This window comes from Urocampus carinirostris, chromosome 1 (genome assembly GCF_059441175.1).
Source record: "Urocampus carinirostris isolate Australia breed hairy pipefish chromosome 1, RoL_Ucar_1.0, whole genome shotgun sequence".
Taxonomy (NCBI): Eukaryota; Metazoa; Chordata; class Actinopteri; order Syngnathiformes; family Syngnathidae; genus Urocampus; species Urocampus carinirostris.
This window is the reverse complement of record NC_142349.1, coordinates 56,345,882-56,370,997: the sequence shown is the minus strand read 5'-3', so window position 1 is coordinate 56,370,997 and position 25,116 is coordinate 56,345,882. Positions and strand designations below refer to the sequence as shown.

General features: G+C 38.9%; 2 protein-coding genes across 3 annotated transcripts in view; one reads left to right on the top strand and one right to left on the bottom strand.

Moving 5' to 3' along the window:
- Positions 1-25,116, bottom strand: part of gpc5c (glypican 5c) — a 216,971-nt gene that overhangs the window by 172,708 nt on the left and 19,147 nt on the right. For both annotated transcript variants that reach the window (XM_088346410.1, XM_088346415.1), the window contains exon 2: positions 22,435-22,596. In XM_088346410.1, coding sequence (XP_088202536.1) covers positions 22,435-22,596 — 162 coding nt within the window. The remainder of the gene's footprint in view (positions 1-22,434; positions 22,597-25,116) is intronic.
- On the top strand, positions 16,144-19,461 carry LOC148376336 (uncharacterized). Its single transcript, XM_088352754.1, has 2 exons — positions 16,144-17,968; positions 19,213-19,461. Exons 1-2 carry the CDS (start codon positions 16,144-16,146, stop codon positions 19,431-19,433), a joined length of 2,046 nt encoding a protein of 681 aa, XP_088208880.1. The 3' UTR covers positions 19,434-19,461.

Sequence of the window (25,116 nt, the reverse complement as noted above, 5' to 3'; positions counted from 1 at the left end):
TGATTTTTGGACTGTGTACTTATATGAAGGACATTCAGTTTCAATCGCGGGACTTGGTCGGGTTTGGGTTAATTTTGTGTTTGTGTTACATTTTTTTTAATGTGGGCGCATGTAGCTTATATACAGGTGCGGCTTGTGTAAGTACAAAATCGGTTTTCCTTTTAAAATGTGGTGGGTGCAGCTTATAATCAGGTGCGCTCTATAGTCCGGAATTTACGGTATATTATAAGAAAGGACAGAAATGCTTATAATTTTTATATCAAGTAGTTTTTGCAAATTTAATGTCATAGTGTGGTGTCAAGTGGGGTAGGGAGGAGAAACAACCAAGCTCTGCTATTTCTTTATTTTTTTAATACATTCTCAAAATATTGTAATAGAATAAAAATTACCCCATTGTTTGGGGTGTTATATTTTAAAAACAGAGGCATTTTATGATGGCCAAACCCTCCAATGCTTATGCAAGAGGTAGAGAGGAAACATGACCAACGTGTACTACTACTTCTGGCAAAAATCAAAAACATATAATAATCAAACAAAAACTGCCCCAACTTTTAGAGTGTTATATTTTTCAGACAAGAGGCCTTTTATTGTGCCTCTTTACGCTCCGGTGCCTCCTGAACATGACGAAAAGATACAGAGGAGACACAACCCAATTGAGCTACAGTTCCAAAAAACATTGTAAATATATTACAATGAAACAAATCCGACCCCAATTACAAGGTTGTTATATTTACCTAACGGAGGTATTTAATCATGGCCGAGTTGTATGATGACTTTTGCTCTTTATGAAGGGGTAGAGCAACCATGTTGTTCTACTACTTCTATGGAAAATCAAAATATATTCAAATGAAACAAAAATAACCCTGAATTTTGGAGTGTCATAGTTAGGAAAAAGAGGTATTTTATTATGGCTGAGCTCTCAAGTGTCTTGTGCACATTACGAAGCGGTGGAGAGGAGACACGACCAATTTGTGCTAAAACTTCTATACCAAATCTAAAAAGAATATAATGAAACTAATATAAATTTGTTGAGGTGTTATCTTTAGCAAATAGAGGTATTTTATTATAGCTAAGCTCCAAGATGTCTTAGGGACTTTATAAAGAGTTCAAGAGGAAACACAACCAAAATGTTCTTTTACTTCTATAATAAATAAAAATGTATTCTTATTAAACTAAATCAACACAGTTTCTTGGGTGATGTATTTAAAAAAAAAAAAAAACGGGCATTTTATTATGGTTAAACCTTTCTGTGCCTTACACTCATTACTCAGAAGTTGAGAGGAGACAAGACCAAGTTGTGATACTAACTCTATCGAAAATCTGATTAAATTCCAATGATGCCGAAATTAACCCAAATTTAGGATGTCATATTTAACAGTCAGAGGTCTTTTATTATGTCAAAGCTCTCCTGTGCCTTGCACTCATAATGAAAATGTCAAGAAGAGGCAAGACCAAGTTGTTCTATTACTTATATAGAAAATCGAAATAAATTATAACCCCGGTTTCATTTCATTTCTGCTGATGCCTCGTGCCCATTATAGGGAAGCAGAAAGAAGACACAACCAGGTTGTTCTATTACTTCCTTAATAAATTAAATTTTAAAAGCTAATGAATATTGAGTATTTTATTAGAAGGTATTCTTTACAAAATAAAACAATTTGGGGTAGAAAATCTGTCAACGCGGCCACGCTTGTTTTATTTTGTCCACACCCGTTTTTTTTAGAGTGCGTCCAATCATAATCAGTCATTCTTTACTTAATGTCAGGCAGTAACGAGACGAAGCTTAGTGTTTTTTGGGGGGGGTTATTTGCGCATGTCATCATTTTCTCTCAGAAATCACACTTTATCCCTGGGAAGACGAGCGAACAGGGCCCGCCTTGGGGGCCCACCCTGGGGGCCCGCCTTAGGGACCCCTAATGACGGTGTAGGAGCCACGGAGTCGAGGAAAGAAGACGGCTGGGAGTGGAAAAGTGTCTGACACGGCCCATAAAACGCAAAGTGAGTCCACTTGAATGGGTGGACGGACTTAAACCAACTTTGGAGCTAGAGACAAATGAGAGGGCTGGAGAACTGTCCCAGGCCCACAACAGTAATATCAAGTTATATTGATTTTTGAGAATGTGTATTTATTCACATTTGTATTCATTCTAGCAAGTTCTATTTTAATTGTACTTCTATTTTTAGGTGTTTTTTTATTGTATTTAATATTTTATTTTTGTTGTTGTTTTGTTTTTTATTGTAATTATATTTTATTGTAATATTATTGTTACCTATGTTTTATTTCTATTTTAATTGTATCTATGTTTATGGAAAAATCTAGGATGTTCTTTTCTTAATGTTTTTTTCATTTGTTTTCATGTGTTTATTTTTTGTTAATTTTTTCGCAATTTTTTAAATTCTTATTTTATTTGAATTTTTTCTAATTTTATTTTATTTATCCATTGTATTTATTAAAAAAAATATGCAGCAAGTTAAGATTTATATTTTATTTTTATTTTGTAGTTCATTTTTAGTTATGTTTTTTCCCATTCTATTTTCCTTTTGATTGGATTTTTATTTTATTTTATTTCTATCTATGTTTTATATTAATGTTTATATTATTTAATATTTATTATTCAATATCTAATAGTTTATTGTATTTGTTTTAATGGTGTTTATTTATTTTTATTAAATACGTTATATGAAGCCGTTTTCTTGTTTCAACTAGATTTTTTTACATATTCAAAAATGTATTTGTTTTGGTCAAAAGAATCCAGCAGGCTATTTTATTTATGTATTAGTATTTATTTTGCATTTTATTTTTTAACAGTTCTAGCAAGTTGTATTTGTATTTTATTTGTAATTTATATTATTTAAAAATAAATCCTATTTCTATTTTATTTGTATTTTAGTTTTTTTACACGACATTTGTATATGTTAATTTTGTGCTGTTTTAACAAAAATGAAGTTCTGGAAAGTTTTGGGGTTTTGTCTAATTGTACTTAACCTTTGTTTACTGAAAAGTTTCAGTGAGTTTTTAGTCCTTTTTTATTTTTTTTATACCTTATTTGTATATGACTACTTTTATTTAAAACTTCGGGTATATTTTTTGTTTTCTTTTAATGTAATTTTTATGGTTTTTTTTTTATTTTATTTCATTTCATTTTTTCAAGGTCTTGGCTTCCTTTACACACCAATGAAGTGGCCGCCAGAGCGTTCCAAGCAGAAGGGAACGATTATGTCGTAACACAAGAAAATCGCATATCTGTGAGCTTAACAAATAAGACTCCTCCTAATGTGTCAGACAGAACACCAAGCGGGGAAAGAGAAGCCCAGATAGCCAAGTGATGAAAAAAAAAACGATTTTAATATATACATTTTACCAATATCAGACAATAAAGAACACCCAACAACAGCTTTGGATAGTTAAAATCCAACATAAAACAATTTCATAACTGGGCAAAGTTTTTTTTGAAATGCTGACTTAATCAGATTCAATTTTCAAAAATTGATTAAATTAGTTGTATAGCCGTATTTCGGAGATGTTGTTGACTGACAACCGATTAATCTCAAGTATCAGACCGTTAAGAAGATCCTTCCCAGGGACAAAAACTAAAGCGTATAATAGCTTGTGTTAGTTATTGGTCCATCTAAATGCCGTGACTTGTTCTCAAACCTGCTCTGAACATTGACAAATGTAATATCACCCAGAGTGACTCAGTTAAAAATGTAGGTGTCATAATTGACCCCGATCTGTCCTTTCAAACACACGTGAAGAATATTACTAGAACAGCTTTCTTCCATCTTCTCAACATTGCTAAAATTCCTCCTATGCTGTCTCAGTCAGATGCGGAGATTATAATTCACGCGTTTTTTACTTCCCGTCTCGATTACTGTTATGCACCACTCTCCGGTCTCCCGAAGTCCAAAATCAAGAGTCTTCAGCTGCTACAAAATGCTACAGCGAGGCTTTTAACTATTACAAGAAAGTTTGATCACATTACCCCGATTTTAGCTAACCTGCATTGGCTCCCTCTTAGCTTAAGATGTAATTTTAAGCTTCTGTTGGTAGTATACAAAATCATGCAAAGACTTGCTCCGTCATATCTTTTAGATTTAATTTCCCAACATGTTTCGGTCCGGAGCCTTCGCTCTGAAAACGCTGGTCTATTAGTAATCCCAAGAGCCAAGAAGAGATCCGCAGGTTCGAGAGCGTTCTCCATCCGGGCCCCGGTGCAGTGGAATGCTCTTCCCCCTGAGATTCGGTCTGAAACCTCAATGGAAATGTTTAAATCTAAGCTTATGAATAACCTATGATTTATGTTGATAATATCTGTGTATTATTTGCCCTCATGTAGGTTCTAGATAAGGGGATGGTGTCATAATAGTTTGTTATAATAGTTTGCAATAGTCTTTGATCTGTGCAGCCCTTTGAGACTTGTTGTGATTAAGGGCTATACAAATAAACATGACTTGACTTGACTTTTCAGTTTATCTGTTTAATCGACAAATCAAATGATTAATCGGCTGAATAATTGTAAGTGAAAACCTTAAAATTATCAGTTGACTATCTGAGATCAATTCTGATGCAAATTCAATACAAGAAAATTGCTAATTAGATATTAACTCACTTAAAAAACACATTAGTAAATTGGTAATGGTTTACAAGTTGACAAATATTCATTGTTTAATAATACGCATTTGCTTCAGGTAATTCATATTCAACTAATTCCTACCATTGAATGGTGGGAAAATCAGTTCTGGATTTTCAAATTCAGGAATTGATTGAGTTTAAAAGTAAGATCGGATATAAAAAATTCAGCCTGACCCTACCTGAGTCGCGGGTATATAAACTCGAAACCGCCAAACCCAAAGGATTAACTTGATTTGATAAAAGAGCTTGAAAAAAAAAACAGAAGCTTTAATTTACCGCCAAAGTAAACATGAAGCTTTACTCCGGCTGTGCGTACTTGAGCATCAATATTACTTGGGGCCGAGTCCTTCAAATGCAGCGCTCAAATTCATGTTTTGACACCGAAGTGCGCATTTTGTCCACGTGCATTGAACAACAGTGAAACTGAACAAAATGGCACCAAAAATAAAATCTAATTCTGCAGATTACATGCTGCAAATAGTGAAAGATTTGGCCAGAAAGCAGAAAGAAAGTTTGTCAAGCTTGTAAGCTATTGATAAGAAGCAGAAATGACGTCTGACGTAAGGGAGGTGGCAGGAGGAAGCCGCGCATCTTTTACCTCAACACTGAGAAGGGAAATGTATTTGGATTAAGTGATTTAGAGTTTAACTGATAGTTTGGTCTGCATTTACTGTATCTAAATAGTCGGGTCCGGTTCAAGCCCGAGCTTAAAATCTTACCTCTAATTGAGTTAATTTGTATGATTTATGTGATTACTATCAGCAACTCTTGGTTATATTCAAGTGTGTGTGTGTCTAAGCAATACTAAAAACAACATTTTCAAGACCCTTCGCAGAAAGAAAAAAGCTAACGTTAGCTTTTCAGTTTATCTATATATTTTACAGTTTAATCAAATGATCAATTGCCAATTCAAATTCATATGTTACTAGTATATTAAAAACACCAATAACAATTTGTGATCCGTAGTATTGCAAATTGAACGCCAAAACAATCTCTACTAATAGATTGTAACTAATTCGCTCAGTCGATGAACTAGTTAATTGTTGATAATTTACTAGTTAACTAGTAAAACAAATTGCTTACTAATCCGCACTTGCTTTGGGTGATTCATATTCATACATTATGGCTATTTAGTACATTATTTTTTTTAACTGTCAGTTTATCGAGTTAATTTAACTAATTAATTTGATTATTTGACTAATCGAATCTAATTAAATCTTCAAACTGTACACGTCTCGTGTGCATGCCAAAGCAATACTAAGAACAAGGTAAAAAACTTCAAGATCCTTCCCAGAAGAAATAAATTAAAACAATGTATAACAATATTGTCTCCCATAAAAAAGTCCGATCTTCCTTCCAGCTTTAGAGAACGGAATTTGTCTCATTAACGGCGGCGCTTGAAAGCTGAAGAAGGATGAAAGGGGACGGTAAAAAGGATGAGATATTTGCGGGGAGCGATGATTGACGCCTTTATGGCTTCATTGTGGTAAGTGCATGCTTTGCATGCAACAGAGGGGTCCCGGAATAAAAACGCCGGGAAGAAAGCCGTTGCCATGGCGACAGATTTTATCAAGACATATTTATCATACATTTCGTATCGATTTGATTCTTTTTTTCAAAAGTGGGCTACGATAAAACCGTTAGGAGTGGAACATGCAAAATCCGGCAAAAGACACAATTTAGACCTGATCGTACGCAGTCTATTCAGTTCATAATATATTTTTTGTCTTCATTTGTAATTCTTACTTTTGGCGTAGCAAAAACAAACAAAGGAGTATCAATGGAAATCTTAGGAGTACACCATGACTAGAAGGGCTTAAAACATGTGCACCTTTGATAATCCACCAAAAACCATGTGTGCCACTATTTAGAACGTGTCTTGGACATTTGATGTAACATTAAATATCACTTTTAGTACTCATTTTTTAAAGTTAAAATTAAATAAATAAAACATGATCAGTTCAACTGTTAGCAGATGTAAAATTGTGAGCTGAGTCATTGTTTTTTTTTTTTTCTTAACTTGACTTAAGTGGGGGTCACGGGTGATGGGTTTTAACACTTTTTTTAACACGACAACAAAACAAGACCATATGCCAACCTGCGACACCTGTAAAGGTGTGACTGGAGTAAAGTACATCTGTAGTTAGATTTTGTTCTTATAATTAAATGCCCTTCTGTTTTGATGTCATAGAAAAATATGATGTAAAAAAAATATATATTTTTAAATTGATTAAAAAAAATCAAAAAGGGAAATCAAAAATCAGAAAAATATTAAAATGGGGAAGAGCAAAGAGATAAGGGAGCTTGAAAAGGAGATAAGAAGTAGACGAAAGAAAGACAAAGAGATATTTAAGGATTAATATGAAGAAAGAAAGATAGATAAGAGATTGGGAGAGAGAAAAATAAAGACTGACAGAGGAAAAAAAGAAAGAGAGAAAAGAAGAAATAGAGATAAAGAAATAGAGAAAAGGACATACAAAGGAGGGATAGAGAAAAGAAAAAAGAGAGAAGAGATGAAAGGAAACAGAAAAAAAAAGAAAATTAGATAGATATTAAAAAGAGGAGAAAAATGAAAAAGGGAATAAGAGAAAAGCTGATAAAAGAAAATGAGAAAAAAGGTGATAAGGAGAGGGAAAAAAGGACGAGAGGGGAACCAAATAAAGAGAGGGAAATGATTGTAAGAGCAAAAGAAGAAACAAAGAAAACAGAAAAGAAATAAAAAGAAAGAGAGAAAAATAGAGAAAAAAGAAAAGTAGGGGGGGAATTAAAAAGAGTATACAAAACATAAAGACATAAAAGTGATATTAGATGAATGAAAGAATGGGAAAAGGAAAAGAGAAGAGGAGACAAAGAGCAAAAATGTCAGAAAAATTAGACAGAAAGGGGGAGACAAGACAGAAAAAAATAAATGAGATCAAAAAAGGAGATAAACACAAGGAAAAGGAGAAAATGAAACAAAGATAACGAGTCAGAGAGAAATTAAATAGAGAATGGGGGAGAAAAAGAAAGACCGAAAAAGAGAAATGAGATAAAGAAAGGAAGAGAAAAATAAATACAGAAAGAGAACATAACATACTGCAAAGGAGAGAAAAAAGCAAAAGCAACCAGGATAAAGTGAGATAAACAGAGAGCAAAAAAGAGAAAGCTAAAGAAAGGAAAGTAGAGAGAGAGATAGAAACAAAAGAGAGAGAGGGGGGGAGAAAATGAGATAAAGAGCTACAAGCAGGTAAAAAGTAAGTGATAAAAAGAGGAAAAGAAAAAGACAAAAGATGAAAAGGAGAGAAAGAAAGACAGATAAAGGGAGACGAGGGGGAAAAAAATAAAAAACAGATAAACAGAAAAAGAGAAAAGGCAATAGAGTAAACAAGATAAATAAGAAAGACAGAGGTGGAGAGAAAATATATACGGATGTTTTGTTTTGTTCTTCTCCTAATAGGATGTTTTTCCCACATCAGGGCAACCCAAAAATAAAAAAACATCATTTAATTAGTCTGTCATTGTAACATCAACACATCCCCCCCACCCTCCGTGTCCCCTAATGTGACGGTGTTTGTCACAGGTCCATACGAAGTGAGGACGGAAGATAAAAGCCGAGGTCCTTTCCGACACCTCTTTAAGACTCTTTCAGTCTTTCAAGCTTCCCTTTTCTCAGCGGGGCGGCGTGTCTTAAATGCAATCACGACGCACTGACCCCGCCATGTGTCCTTTCCTCTACTCCGCCCTGAGTGATGAAACGAGACGTGTGGGGACGGATTCCGGATGTCTTCCCTAATTTCAGCATGAGATCATAGCGCGGCGCCGTGTCCCCAGCGTCCCAAAAACATCTGCGTAGAAAAATACATGCAGACGTCCGCGCCGGGAAATGACACCGAAATGACGAGACCGGCAAAAAAAGATGGATGACTTCCAGAAAAACGCTGCTATTGTTATTCTCCCTCGCTGATTTCATTTAGCTCGACCAAACAACCAGAAAGTGATCAATAACCTTGTTTTTTTTTTCTTTCGCTTTCCCGGACAAAAAAGTGTGACACAGTTTAGACCTAGTCATAGCGAGTCTAGACCAAAGAAGGGCATAAGGGCCATGCTTGCCTCAAGTCATCAAGTGGGACGCACTTGGCAGAAGACAGAAAGAGATAAATGCTGTATATAGAGAGCTTTGGCGAAATGAAGGACAAAGAAACCTAGAGAAAAAGAGGGTGAGAGAGAGGGGAAAAAAAGAGAGTGAGACAGGGTGAGAGATAAACAAAAAAGGTAGGTAGGATCAGAGATAAAGAAAAAAGAAGGAGAGAAAGGAAGTGAGAGGATAGAGAAAAAGAGGGGACTGAAATAGTCAAATAAGGAGAAACAGATAAAAAGAGAAAGAGAGAGAGGGAAAAAAATAGAGAGGGGGAGAAAAGGGGAGAGAAGAGGAGAAAGAGAAAGCTAGGCAATATAAATAAATGTGGGGTTAAAGACACGGGGGAGGAGTGAAAGAGAGTGGAAGAGAAGAGAATGACAGAGAGATTGATTGAGAGAGAAAGGTAGAAAGAGAACCATAGGGAGAGTGAGGTAGCGAAAAATATGGGGGGAAATAAAGAGAGAAAAATACACGGGGGGAGAGAAAGAGGGGAAATATGGATAAAAACACTGAGAAGAGGAGAATAACAAAGAGAATGAGAGATGTTGAGAAGTTGATTGAGATAGAGAAATGGAGATAGGGGCAGTGAGATAGAGAGAAATAAATAGGGCGAAAGAATATTGGAAGATAGAGAAAAATAAGGGCGGGAGAGAGAAAGAGAAAAAGAGAGAAACAGGGAGAGATATTGAGAAGACAGGGAGAGATATTGAGAAGAGATGAAGAAATAGAGAGAAAGTAATGGAGAGAGCGCGAGCGAGCGAGAGAGAGAGAGAGAGAGAGAGAGAGAGAGAAATACTTGATAAAGACAGGGAGAAAGATAGGGAGAGATAGTAGGAGAGTGATTAGGAGAGGGATAAAGAGATAGAAATAGGGAGAAAGTAATGGAGAGGGAGGATGAGAGAGAAAGAGAGAGAGAGGGAGAGAGACAGAGAGAGAGAGAGAGAGAGAGAGAGAGAGAGACAGAGAGAGACAGAGAGACAGAGAGAGAGAGAGAGAGAGAGAGAGAGAGAGAGAGAGAGAGAGAGAGAGAGAGAGAGAGAGAGAGAGAGAGAGAGAGAGAGAGAGAAAATGAGACTGGGAAGAAGATTGATGATGGAGAGAGGATGTCTCCACTTTGTCCCCCAGCAAATATTCTGCAGTGTCTGCCCAAAAAATGCGTAAAAACATCTTTGGAGGAGAGGTACAACCAGAGACGTCCTCCTCCTGAGTATTAAGAGGACACTTGTTAGCTAAAGGTCTAAAACCGCGTCTTGAGTTATTGCTGGCCCAAGTTTCCTTGTCAGCAGCGTCCCCAAAGACAAGCAGCCTGGAGAGTTCCTGGCTGATGAGACAAACAGCAGACAACTACGTCCGTCCTGTCTCACGCTATCTCGAATTCTTCATTACGTAGCATTTCAAACCTTTAATCCCAAATAGAATCGATCCTTTCAAAAGCGAATGTCTCGTCAGATCGAATTGAGCCGTCTAGGCTAGTACAGGTTGATAATGCTACGCTAGCATGCCGTGAGCTAATGGCGTCGGTCCTTGCGGTCAAACCTGTCTCACATTCTCTTGCTTCCACAATCTCTTGATGTCCTTCTTACTTAGCGTTATAACCTTTTAATCCTAATAAACTTGATCCTTTCAAAAGTGAATGTCTCATCAGCTTGAATTGAGTCGTCCGGGCTAGCACCGGTGGCTAATGCTACGCTAGCATGTCATCAGGTAACGAAGTCTGTCCTTGCCGTCAAACCTGTTTCACATTATTTCACTTTCACACTCTCTTGCTTTCCTTTTTTACATAGCGTTTCAACACCAAAATTGATCATTTCAGAAGTGAATGTCTCATCAGGGAGAATTGAGTCTTCTGGGCTAGCAGCGGTGGCTATTGCTACGCTAGAATGCCATCAGCTAATGACCTCTGTCTTTGCCGTCAAACTTGTCTCACATTATTTCGCTTTCACACTCTCTCACCTTCCTTCTTACGTAGCGTTTCAACCCCAAAATCGATCCTTTCAGAAGTGAATGTCTCATCAGGTCGAATTGAGTCGTCTAGGCTAGTACCGGTGGCTGATTCTACACTAGCATGCTATCAGTTGATGACATCAGTCCTTGCCATCCAACCCGTCTCACATTCTCTCGCTTTTTTTCTTATGTAGAGTTTCAATACTGTTATCAGTAATAGAATCGATCCTTTTGAAAATAAATGTCTCATCCGGATGAATCGAGCTGTCTAGGCTAGAACCGGTGTCTAAAGCTACACAAGCATGCCATCAGCCAATGATGTCTGTCCTTGCCGTCCAACCCGTCTCACATTCTCTCACTTTCTTTCTTGAATACTATTTTCAGTAATAGAACCAATCCTTTCAAATGCGAGTGTCAGGTCGAATTGAGTCGTCTAGGCTAGCACCGGTGGCTAATGCTACGCTAGCACGCACAGTGTCGTAAACAGATGGGACACAGCACTGGAGCCCACATTTTAAGCAAAAGCGAACAAGCATGGTACCTTTTTAATTTGGGTGAGTGACTTAAACGAAAGCGTCCTCTATTAAATCTGAAAAGTGAAATGGAAAAACAACGTTTTTTCCAGTTTTTGCCTTAAAATCCGAGTACTCGGACATACTCACAAAACTTGCAATACGGGATTACTGGTTTGTCTGTAGGTATGTATTCCTTCAGATCGCAACAGAAATACAATATATTTTCCAATCAGATTACTACCTGCATGTAAATTTAGCCAGTGGTCATTAAGAGAGTAAGAGATTAATTTGATAACCGATAAAAATGACGACATGTGGCCTCCTTACGTTACCCAATGTCTTAATCCAGCCGGTCAATGAGGCAGGTCCAAATAATAACTTCAATTTGGCAATGCATTACAAAACATGATAACCATAGAAATGAGGCTTGCAATCGTCTAGAAATACGAAGAAGCCGTAAAAAAATGGTAATCTCACTAACTTGCATAGCCATGACAAAACAACGGGTCATTTTTTTTATTAATAAGGAGGCGGTTGGGGCAGCACGGCGGCGCAGTGGTTAGCGCATGTGGTCTTGGGAACCTCCTGTGTGGGTTCAAATCCAGCTACCGGACTTCCTGTGCGGAGTTTGTATGTTCTCCCCGTCTGTCCCTGTGTGCCCTGCGATTGGCTGGCAACCAGTTCAGGGTGTCCCCTGCCCACTGCCCGATGATTGCTGGGATGGGCTCCAGCACCCTTGCGACCCTACTGATGATAAGCGGTGCAGCTAATGAGAAGGAGGCGGTTAAAGCAAGAAAGATTTCTAAACGCATGACAATCCTTGAAAGTGGAAGTTTTAAAATCAAATTTAAATTAAATCTGCTGTCTCCTCCCCCCTCTGCATCCACCTGCTACTCCCCTGTACCAGCTCAAGGATTGTCACACCAAGGTTTAAAGTGTAAAATATAGTTTGTCTTTATTCTAATGTTTATATCTTGGGCACCAGGGGTTTTGGACATATTAGCTATTAGCTAACCATCACTATAGGTTTCTATCTCCCGTTATAGGGCAATTTCATGTTGAAATCCCGACCTCCTAACAGATGTCAAATCCTGGCGGTCCTTTAGAACTAACACAGACCTTCAACACCCAAGATTATTCCTGCACCGATTAGCTGCACTAAGTTAAGAAGGAAAACCCCGGATGGCAATCCTAAGCCTTCCAAGTTCTGCGCTTGACACCTTCCCTCCGTCATCCCAGACAAGAGCGTCAAAGTGGATTAGGAAGGTGTGTTTGTTTACACGAAGGGGAAAGAAGAGAGACGAGCTAGCCTGGGCGTATCTGCCTGTTTGTTTCCACAAAAGTTGAAAAGGATAAAAAGGCATGTGGTTATTGTTACAGAGGATTTAAAGCAGGGGAGTTGCAACGTAAAGAGAAGAAACCACCCGGCAAGCGAGATTCTCGGGTCTGTGTGTGGTTTGCTACATGAACAATCTCCAATGTGTATTATATGGCGGTGTAAAATTCTTCATTCAAAGGTTTTTGGTTTAAATAATGAGCAAAAACACACAACCTATCTCATAAACATGATTTTTGGTTTAGAAATGTTAAATTATAGCATAGAACTTGAAGAAGTTTGGTGGTCATCATAATACTATGGAAGTTTGGATTGCCATTTCGCCATAGTTGCTTGTCCCAGTGGTGCTTTTAGCACCAGCAACCACCAACTTCCGACAGCTTATCTACAAATGATGATTCAAGCATCTTTCACTTTTTTTTTTCACTGTTTCCTTCTCTTGACACTCATGTTAGCCACTTGGCTGCAGGCTATGGATCGCCACTATCCACTACTGTTATTAATAGCTGCTCCTGATTTGTCTTTCGGTGTTACTTGCCTTTCACAGCGGCTCATGCAAGTGAGTATCAGAGTCCCATGATTAAGGCATCTTCAACTGTTTCACTGTTTCCTTCTCTAGCCAGCCACTTAGCTCCAGACTATGGCTAACAGTTATGGCTAGCTGCTCCTGCTTTGTCCTTCAATGCATCTCGCCTACCACAGCTGGTCATGCACGTGAAGGTCGCCAGGACACGTCATTCAGGTCTTTCACGGTTTTCTTCTTTACCAACTGACCTTAACTACTTAGCTACAGCAACTCTTACTTCAACCTTCAATGTCACTTCAGAACAGTGCCCAATCTTGTGATTGAGGCACTTGACGCATGTCATTTTATTTCCACTGTTTGTTTCTCTGACCAGTGATTCTAGTCCCATCATTCAGGCATTTGGTGCTTTTCTTTTTTGACTTTTTCACAGTTTCCTTCTCTAGCTTATCATTTTGGCTGCAGGTTATGGCTAACCAATATTGTTATTGTTAGTGATTAAAGCTTGCTTCGTCTTTTAGTGTCCCTTGCCTTCCACAGCTGAAGTACGTGGTAAAGAGTCTCAACTTAGCAAATTCTGATTTACTCTTGCCAATGTTTTTCTGGCCTTTTTAGTACCTTCTCCTGCTAGCTGCTAAAGTTATCCACTTCAACCAGCTTTGACCAACTCTAGCTAATTGCTCTTAAGCAAATTCTGGTTTGATTTTGCAGGCATTTACTGGCCTTCTTAGTAGTTTCTCCCACTAACCACTTAAGTTAGCCAATTGCACCAGTTCCGACCAACTCCAGGTATTGGTTACAGCCGCTCCGGACGTATCCAGTTTGCTTCTTTTTTTTTTTTACTTTTCACTCATGAAGATTAAAACAATTCTTCATCTCTTGTTGCTTGTTGAAATTCCGAATTTTGCCAAGCAATATTCTTTGTGCTTCTGTAATGTGTCTTTTTCCATTGCAAACTGCTCCACTCGAAAGCTACAAATGCCTCTAGTGCTGAATTCTTACACACTTTACTCGACCTATCAAGACAATTGCAAGCCTTATCTTTTTAAGTGGGAAAAATAATAAAAGGTTTACTAAGTTCTTGAGTAGGCTGCAGACAGGTTCTGAAAATAGCTCACAATTGATGATCATTACAATTTTCTAGAAAATTAAATTCGTATCTGACATAATGTTTTAGTGGTCCACTTAACTTCTAACTGACATAGTAATAACATAGTAATAACATAGGTTGTTATTTAAGAAATGTATCCCAATCGTGCCAATCAGTAACAAAAATTAACACTCAGCTTTAAAAAGGTTGGTGACCTATGCCTTAAAGCAGAGGTCGTAAACTCACAGCCTGGGGCCTAATATGAAGGTTAAAGGGACAGTGTGTATTATTTACCCACTAAATTTTGCTGTATTCGGTCGTGTCACTAAAGATAAGTGCTAAAAGCAAGACGAAAGAGGACAAAATACAGAGACTCAAAGTAACCAAAACGCACCTAATTGCTTGAAAAGAAGATAAATAAGAATATCAAAGAAAAAGAACGACCAGAAAAAAGAACAAAAAAATGAAGGCAAAAAGAAAAATTCAAGAAAAAAAAGAAAATAAATTGGACATGTGCATGTAGAAGTTTTTGAGTTTTTCCTTGCCCTCATGTAGGTTTTAGATCAGGGGATGGTGTAATAACAGTCTGTGGTCTGCAATTATCTGTGGTCTGTGCAGCCCTTTGAGATTATTTCTGATTAAGGGCTATACAAATAAACATGACTTCTTTGTTCCTTTATCTTCTTTGTTTTCTTTTATCCTCACTGTTAAATGTGAATCTGGAGTGCCACGGCCAATTTCGTTGTCACAATATGTTCAACCCATTTTGTAACAATGACAATAAAGGTATATTCTATTCTATTCTATTCTTTAGGGCCGGGATGTCAAACTCAACTGCACAAGGGGCCAAAATTCAAAACACACTTAAGGTCGCGGGCCAACCAGGATAAACATTTATTGAACACACTTAAACTGAATGTTTTTGGAACATAAATATGAATTAAAAACAGACAGGAATGTTAAATTTAAACCTTAAATCACATCTACAGTATTTATTATTTTGCTCTAAATAAAAATAGCTTGTTAAATTATACAACTTAGAACTTAACCACAACAACTTAACATTAAAATAACATTCAAATTCCTTTGCTCCTATGTCAATGTTTATATTTAAAAAAAAATTAAATATCACAAAAGATTTTGCCCCATTAACCGCGATAACCGAGTGATTACTGTACTCAAGATCGGTTAAACTCATTTTGACCCTTTTTTTTTCCATACATATTGGTTTCAAAACCAGATGCAAGCAGTTATTTTGTTAAAACGTCACAACATTCTGAGATCAGGGAGCCTGATGCGCTTACCTATGGCGAGAGATGGGAGGGAGTGCTTGCACTTTTTGCATAGCTCCACCCAACCCTCCCACTCACCCAATCAAATAACTTTAAATTCTCTTCCGGTGTTTTGGCGTATTTGCAATTTTTTCCATGGATTCATCAAAAAGTATCTGAACACTGAACACAGATTATATAGTGAGCTTTTATATAAAGGATTCTTTAGCGTTGTACAGCCAAAACGCTTTTTTTTGTGTGGCACCTTGACTGTAAATCGTAGTGAAAACGTGCCCTATATACTCTTAAAAGTACTGCTGAACAATGAAGTTTTGGTTTAGCTTTGCATGTATCTGAATAAGATTAATGGCTCAAGTTTTGAACGAGATAGAGAACGGGCCATTAAAAACAATAATGTAAAATGGTCTTGCGGGCCGGATGAGGCCCGCGGGCCGGTAGTTTGACACATGTGCTTTAGGGTATGCAAGTCACTGGCTGTGTCATTTTTTACTTCTTTCCACGAGGCATGACTGTTAACTTTCTGTTCAAACTAAAAAGGCTGTGTGTGCTTGGAGGGTCATGACATGACAACTCCCACTCATGACAAAGCACAGTAGGGTCTTTGCGCTGTCCAAACAAGGGCTGGCCTATCAAAACACACACAAAGATGTTTCATCTCACGATCGGATTATATTGTCGATTCCGGTTTCCAACATGGCGGCGCGTGTTTACGTTGCGGCTGATTGTTACCCGGTTATCCTACTACTTACAACTGTCCTCCTGCTTTCCTTTTTGGATACATGCGTGGCCAATAAGACTTACAGTCGGGAGGAGCTCATCCGACTAGGTGGGTGTCTAAATTTCGACTTTTCGGGCACTTTTTATACCACCCACGACATCCCAAATGAGCTCCATAGGGACTCGGGTTCGCCCTGCTTTCCCGCTCCACCGAAGAAAAAGAAGAAAAATCGGAGACGAAGACGGCGAAAAGATAGAAAACAGAAGCGAGGATGTCGTGCAGGGAAGCGTGTGAAGTTGATGGAGCAACGACATGAAGATCTGTCTAATCCAACCATCATTTCTTCGTCGATTCTACGAGTAAACCGACAACCGAAGCCCAACGCACACAACCGGCATCTCGTGACGATCTCTACAAAGGCTACAGCTAAGTCAAATGATTCAAAGCTAAAATTTGGTCTTTTGAATGTTAGATCGCTCGCTCCTAAAGCTTTACTTGTAGATAATATTATTCGTGATTATAAACTTAACTGTATTGGTCTCTGTGAAACGTGGTTACGCCCGGATGAGTATTTAGCTCTAAATTATGCTTCTCCCCCAGATTACGAGAGCAGCCATATAGCACGCACGTTGAAAAAGGGTGGCGGTGTCGCGCTAATCTCTGAAAAATCGCTTAAATTTAATCCACGTACCTCTAATAATTACAAAACGTTTGAGGCTCTTGTGATGCGGTCCCCCCTATTGTCAATTGACGTAATAACTATCTATCGCGCACCAGGACCATACACAACTTTCTTAGACGAATTCGCCGAACTTCTGTCTGAACTAGTAACCTACGCAGACAAAATTATTATTATGGGGGACTTTAACATTCATATGAACTCTCCACTCAGTTCACTCACTGTTGCGTTTCAGTCTATAATTGATGCTTTTGGTTTTAATCAACTGGTTGATTTGCCAACCCATAAAGATGGAAACACGCTCGACTTGGTTCTGACTCGAGGAGTTTCAACCTCAAACATGGCGGTGCTATCGTGTACTACAGTTATCTCGGATCATTATTTAGTTACATTTGAGGTGCTAGCTAAATGTAGTACCAAAAAAACAGAAGGATTCACCGGACGCAATATAAGCACAGGCACAGTTTCTGAGCTCTCCGATATTCTTCCAGGAGCAGTTGCGTCCTTTCCTTCATACATAGGCTCCATCGAACCACTCCTAAATGAATTTAACGCTACCCTGGCCAATGCCCTGGATTTAGTTGCGCCCATCCGGCATAAATTACGACCTAAAAGACGCACACCTTGGTTTAATGATGAAACTAGATCCCTTAAACGAGAATGCAGGAAATCTGAAAGAAAATGGCGCGCTACCAAGCTTGAAGTTTTCCATCAAATCTGGTGTGATAGTTTGTTGAAGTATAAAGCGGCCCTGGCCTCTGCAAAATCAGCCTACCTTTCGAAAGTGATTGCGTCACAAAAGAACAATCCCAAGGCCCTTTTTGACACTGTAGCATCACTTACAAGGCAACAGACTATCCCAGATAGCTCCACCCATTCTGCTCACGACATAATGGTCTTCTTTACTAAGAAGATCCAGAGCATACAGGAAGAAATTGCTAAAGACAATATTAATTCAACACATAATAAAGCACTCAAATCCCTAGATGCACGACATGGTGGCTGTCCAGGGACTTGGTCCCATTTTAGTGAACTGTCACTCGAAAATCTTAAACAGATGGTGAATACTGCCAAACCGACGACTTGCCAGTTCGACCCACTTCCAGGTTCACTTATTAAAGGTCTCTTTGGCGTTCTTGCACCTTCAGTTCTAAATATAACATATCACTCGCCTCTGGTGTAGTTCCAGCTGCTTTTAAGTCCGCTGTCATTAAACCCACACTGAAACGACCCAACCTAGATCCAGAAAACTTATGTAATTATAGACCTGTGTCAAACCTACCGTTTCTTTCTAAAATACTTGAAAAAGTAGTGGCACAGCAGCTGAATGATTTCATGTCCGATAACAATCTCTTTGAATCGATGCAATCAGGATTCAGGGCTAACCACTCTACTGAGACAGCTCTGATAAAGGTAACCAATGATCTCCTACGGGCAATGGACTCGGGCGCATCATCACTTTTGCTGCTGCTGGACATTAGTGCTGCATTTGACACAGTGGACCATATTATCTTGCTAGAACGGTTGGAAAAATGGATTGGTCTCTCAGGAAACGTCCTATTATGGTTCAGATCTTACCTCTCAGATAGGACACACTGCGTTAAATATGGCGAATTGACATCTGAGCCATTTAGTGTAACTTGTGGTGTTCCGCAGGGTTCAGTGCTTGGCCCCCTTCTCTTCAGCATTTATATGCTTCCACTAGGTGATATTATTCGCAAGTATAACATCAGTTTCCATTGTTACGCAGATGACACTCAACTCTATCTCCCGATGGAGGAATCTACCACACTAAACTGTGGAACTTTGGAGGCCTGCCTCACTGAGATAAAAGAGTGGATGTCACTCAATTTCCTGCGTCTTAACCCTGAAAAGACTGAAATGTTAGTAATTGGTCCTTCTAAGTCCCGTGACTTATTCTCTAAAACCGCAGTGAACTTGGACAATTGCCACATCACACAGAGTGACTCACTTAAAAATTTAGGTGTCATTTTCGACCCTGATCTGTCCTTTCAAACACATGTGAAGAAAATTACTAGAACCGCTTTCTTCCATCTCCGTAACATTGCTAAAATTCGTCCTATACTTTCTCAGTCGGATGCGGAAATCATAATTCATGCGTTTGTTACCTCCCGTCTCGACTACTGTAATGCACTACTTTCCGGTCTTCCGATGACCAGACTCAAGAGTCTTCAGCTGGTACAAAATGCTGCAGCGAGGCTTTTAACAAGGACAAAAAAGTATGATCACATCACCCCAATTTTGGCTAACCTGCATTGGCTCCCTGTTAGCCTAAGATGCGATTTTAAGGTTCTCCTACTACTATACAAAATCATACATGGACTTTCCCCCTCGTATCTTTCAGATCTGATCTGCCCTTATGTCCCGGCCCGAAGCCTTCGTTCCGAGAGCGCCGGTCTCCTGGTGATCCCAAGAGCCAAGAAGTGTTCCGCTGGTTCGAGAGCGTTCTCCATCCGGGCACCGGTGTTGTGGAATGCTCTTCCCCCTGATATCCGATCTGCAACCTCGGTGGAAATGTTTAAATCTAGGCTTAAAACTCACTTCTACTCTATAGCATACGAGTAACCTAATCTTCTTATATGTAATAACTTGTGAAGCCCTTAGAGACTAATTGTGATTAAGGGCTATACAAATAAAAATGACTTGACTTGACTTGACTAGAACTGACTCAAAGGGAAGTATACAATGAGAAAAAAAACACCAGATAATTAGTCACTTGACACTACGTCGTATAATTCAATATTCAATATTACTTGTTAGAAAGATGTGAAGCAATTATGTTCCCCAGGGGAAGATGTTTTTTTCTATGAAACTAATACAGTGGAACCTCGGTTTTCGAACACCTCTCAGTTCGAACAAATCGGTTCTCGACCAAAAATTTAGAGAAATTCTTGCTTCGCTTTTCGTTCAAAAAATCGGAGTTCGAACGCCGGTACGCTAGGGGCGATGCTGAGCGGCGTACGGGTGTAGATTGCCCCCACCCCTCGTGAAGAACTGTTGTCACGGCAACGTGCACTCCTTTTCTGCTTTCGTTTCAAAACGCGGTGAAGAGAGTGTTTTAATCCTTAATTATGCCTCGGAAGAAGGTTGGTACAAGCAGCAAAGTTGCTACAGTATAAAACAACACAGGCTACTTATACAAGCCTTAAACATACTTATACAAACCTTAAACATTCATTCTATAAAAAATATAGCACTGAAGCAACTTATAAACGAATTCAACTTATAAATGATCGTCCGGAACGGATCTCGTTCGTAAGTAGGGGAGCATCTGCACACATTTACGGTGTGTATTCAAACCAGAGCCGAAAGGCAACGTGCATAATGCCATTCGTGATCCATTTTTTACGCACCATTATTATGTGCAAGTGTGCACAATCATTGATTGACATGTGGAGGGAGAAGTCAAACAGTCACAACTCTTTCAAAAAGTCTTAAAAATTACATTTGCGACGGTTTTAGTGTTGTAAACTGGTTGTCTCCAAATGGCTACTTTTGGAACACCTAAACATACCCTTATAAAAATGTGTAAAATGCATTGTTAGGTTTTTCAGATTGTGATCAAATGTGACCAGGTACCAGGTATGAATTCGAGCTATTAACTCACCTGTTTTCCAGATAAAATGCTCGTGCTACACTTATCTCTAGGCATTTGATGAGGAAAAAATATATATTTCTCTTTTCTCTTTCTCTCCCTGCCATATTTATCTTGTTAGGTCAAGTCATGTTTATTTGTGACGTCCTTAATCATAAAGAGTCTCAAAGGGCTGCACAGACCACAGATCATTGCAAACCACAGACTGTTATAACACCATCCCCTGATCTAAAACCTACATGAGGGCAAGGAAAAACTCAAAAACCTCAACAGGAGGAAAATGAAGAAACCCTAAGAAGGGACCGCACATGAGGTAATCCCCCTTCCAGGATGACCAGGTGTTCTCCGTTCTCTCACTCTCCTTCTTTCTCACTCTTTATCTCTCTCTCTCTATCACTTCTCTCTCACTCTCTCTTCTTTATCCCATATTTCTCTAACCTCTCACTAGCGCTCCATACCTTTGTTCTATGCTATTGGTATCAGTCTCCAGAGGCTGGATTTTACAAACTATCAATATGAAAAAAATAGTAATTGTTCATCCCTGCTCATTTTGTTTCTGAAACAACTTTTGTCCCACAGCTGTCTCCGTACATACACTAGCTACACATGGAGAGGACAGTGATTGTGCTTAAAAGGGTTTGGAAGCAGACGGCTTGTGATGTCATCTCCAATAGAAAACTCACCTCCAAACCCCCCCACCCAGTATCTGTTGATATCACATTGTTTTGTTTCCGTGCTCGCCTTCTCGACCCTCATGAGCTAAGACGCCAAGGAGCTTAATGACGATGAAAAGGGCAAATACCAGAAAGACACGCAGCCCTTTCTGAGGCCCTGTCTGACCTTCTACACCAAACGTCTGACGGCGCCTTTATCCCGACAACGAGAAAAGTATTTATTTTCACCGCCGCGATGATAGTTTTTCTGTCCGCTCGTTCATTATGGCCCGTGTGGAAGCTGGCTATTGTCTTGGTGGAGTAATTGTAACCTGACAAAATGCTGTAGCTACAAAACGCAGAAGACAACCAGTGTCTTCCGCAACATTGTGGGTTTTGTGCTGCTTTTGGAGAGGAAATGTTGAAATTTAGACAACCCCTTTATGGTGCTGTGGTCAGTTGAGCCTTAGCATCCATCTACAGCATCTTCCCTTTCTCTCACTTTTCCTTGTCTCTTTTCTCTCACACTCTCTACCTTTCTTTAATGTTTCTTTTCATTTTTTTCTCTTTGATCCTCTCTGTCTCCCTCCATCTCTATCTGTCTTTCTCTCTCTCTCTGTCTCTCTTTCTCTCTCTCTCTCTCTTTCTCTCCCTGTTTTTTTGTCTTTCTTTCTATCCATCCAACATCTGTCTATCTTTCCATATCAATTCCCCTTCTATCTCTCTCTCATTCTACCCCACATTTCTCTCTTTCCATCTACCCCAGATCTCTCACTCTCTCTCTCTCTCTCTCTCTCTCTCGCTCTACCAAACATTTCTATCCCCCTCTCTCTCTACCCCACAATTCTCTCTTTCTCTCTACCCTACATTTCACTCTCTCTATCACTATCTCTCTCTCTTTCTCTCTCTACCCCACATTTCTCTCTTTCCATCCACCCCACATCCGTCATTCTTTCTCTCTCGCTCTACCCCACATTTCTCTCTTTCCATCCACCCCAAATCTCTCACTCTTTCTCTTTTGCTCAACCACAAATTTCTATCTCCCTCTTTTTCTCTCTCTACCCCACAATTCTCTTTCTCCCTACATTTCTCAGTCCCTCTCTCTGTCTCTCTACCCCACATTCTCTCTCTCTCTCTCTCTCTCTCTCTCTCTCTCTCTCTCTCTCTCTCTCTCTCTCTCTCTCTCTCTCTCTCTCTCTCTCTCTCTCTCTCTCTCTCTCTCTCTCTCTCATTCTCTCACTCTCTAATTCTCACATCGCACTTTGCGAACTTGGCAACCCTTCCACACCCAAGGTCCATTCACGGCAGCGGCGCTTACCCTGAAAGGCGTCCGAGTGTCCTGCGATCAGGTGCTTGAGCTCGTAACTGTACAAATAAATGTTGTGGAGGGTTTCTCGCCTGACCGCCAACTGGTAGCTCTCTTCCATCTTGCGAGTGCAGCACGAAGGGCCCTGGTGCTTGCAGACCAGGAGATCCACGTCTACAAAACAAAGCATCTTGCTGTCATTTCAGAAAGTTAAATAGAAAACCTGGAAATAAGCATAAGTGTTGAAGTTTGTTTTGGTCACCTGCATTCAAGAACCACATTGATCAAAAGGAAAACGTGGGGTGGGGTGGGGCGGCATTGACATAAATATTGAAGTGTCTTTGCTTTTTTATGAGGCGCATTATCATATTTCTTTTCAAATCTCCAAATTATACTGTGATAATTATATTTTTTATTACTATCTAAATTATCAACCAAACTTTAAAAGTGGTTTCTGTAACTTCAAAATATTTTACCTGCTGTAGCCATCCTCAGGCTGGAAAGATCATTGCATCCTCTGTCAAGCAACCTTTGTTGCACGTGCAAGTATGTGAAATTATTTGATGCGCTTCAATAAACTCTTCTTTTTTCATCTTTTTGGGGTTCGGGTTGGCATTTGGACTGCATTTCAAACAGTGCTGTTTCTTACCTTTACCATGTTCATCCTAAAATATTAGAAAACTGCTGGCATGCGCTACAAATCTCCCCCCCTTCTTTACTCCAGCTTTATGCGCTCAATGGCTGGAACAACGATGGTAAAAGTAAGATAAAAGTAGATAGGTGTGGTGGGAAAAAATATAAAGGCTTTTTGAACTCAGTGGGGCATTGTTAACAATTACTTCATAGAGAAAATATTTAATAACAACCTGACCTTTTTGGGTCCGTCTAATATTTACATTGATTTGATCCAACTTTCTTTATTTTCTTTCACAACACAACCATATCTTTTGGGTTGTTCTAAATGACAAGGTTATTTTGTACAACGTGACTCCATTACTTGATGGAGTTGTTTTAAACAATTTGACAACATCAACAGTGTTGGCAATGGTGTTGTTTTTGAAAAAAAAACAAATATAAATTATTTAATTTAGTTTGAATTGTTTTTCTACTTGTAGCACAACATGTATTGTCCCAATTTTAAGGAGTACTTAAAATGCACTTTTTTCTGGATCATTTCAAACAAATACAGAATATTTCTTTTTTGTGTGTGAGCAAAAAAACGAAGGAAGCTTTATGGTTTGGCCCATGTTGGGATTATTCTTAAAAAAAAACTATGTTTAGGATATAATTTGACAGAGACATCTGTGAATATGAATATATTTTGCTTTGATTTTTTTCGGGGGAGTCTAATTTTTCCAAACACCCAAATAACATTGTAATTATCATATCGAGACATTAATATTGGGCAAATGCAGAAGCTTTTTCCTTTTTTTTACTTGCTATTTGAATGAATTTGATTCTCCTTCAAAGTTTTATTTGTGCAAAACTACCTGCGGTTGTTCAAAAATGCACAATTTAGGCAGTATTTTTTGTGCAAGTTACCTCATTTCGTTTGTTTATTTTTTGAATAATATTCAACAAGTTGGCCCATTTATACGTACTTTAAAAGAAATATGTCACTGTTTCCGGATGTTTAAGTATGTATATTTTTTGACTTAAAATAACACAAACCAGGTCAAAAATTGACCTATCCAATGTTGATTGATCCAACTTTCTCACACTTCACTTGCGATCCAATTGTCCTGAGTAGAGCAGTTTCAAATATCAACCTATAAATCATGAAAATTGTTCTTTTGCTAAGGCTGAAGTTATAGTCTACGTTTACATACAACAACAACATGTTTCAAAAAGATCAGCTTCCACTTGCCACATCTAAAAATAAACCTCTCTGGACAGAAGACCAAATCCTTCATATTCCTTTTGCTTCCGGAGGGACTCGGGATTTATGGGCATCTCATATGATTGTCTGGCATACGTGTTTGTATAGTGGCCTGAGAATGCACGCACATAAACAGACTATAACTCTCCCGAGAGACACCAGAGGCACCGTGGGGGGGTGAGAAAGTAGACCAACTATTCAACGACGCGCCCTTCTATAAATACAGTGATACATCGGTACTCCAACAATTTGCTGTTAGAACACCGATCCTGAAAGGATTATGATCGAGGACCATAACATTTTTTCCCATAAGAAGTAGTTTTCCCAAGTTATTGCAGGACCTGAGAACGAAAGCCCCTTTGATATACGAAAATCTGGAAAGTAGCCTCCCCAACCATCATTTTTAACATAGGCCCTGCTGCCTCCAGCTTGTAGCAATAAACGACCGGGGATAAGGGTTCACAGCCACACAGGTGCTGTGCATTTTAGGCGGAAAGAACAGAAATAAAAACTGCCATGCGTGACACAAATTTTCTCTCGGTTATCGCTCTGAGCCATAGTGGAATGGGGATAATGGATCCTGTCCTAGACAATGCAGTTCAGTTTTGGGAAAAGACAGCACAATGGCACGCTTTTAAAAAAAAATCCACTTTGCCAGTCCCTGCCCTCAACAATAGTCGACCGCGGATAATGGGTTGGAGCCACAATCTCGCATTTCATGTTAAACGGAAATAAAAGCAAAAAAGATTCTACAGACCCGACAAAAGTTAGATCTGACAGTTTCCAGTGGATCGTGGATAGTGGCTTGTGGCAGC

Bases quoted from the DNA above. Each gene is read 5' to 3' on its own strand.
- LOC148376336 (XM_088352754.1), top strand. From the start codon at position 16,144: ATGGCGGCGCGTGTTTACGTTGCGGCTGATTGTTACCCGGTTATCCTA. The intron at 17,969-19,212 runs GTCTCTTTGGCG...CGTATCTTTCAG, and splicing joins TCCAGGTTCACTTATTAAAG to ATCTGATCTGCCCTTATGTC.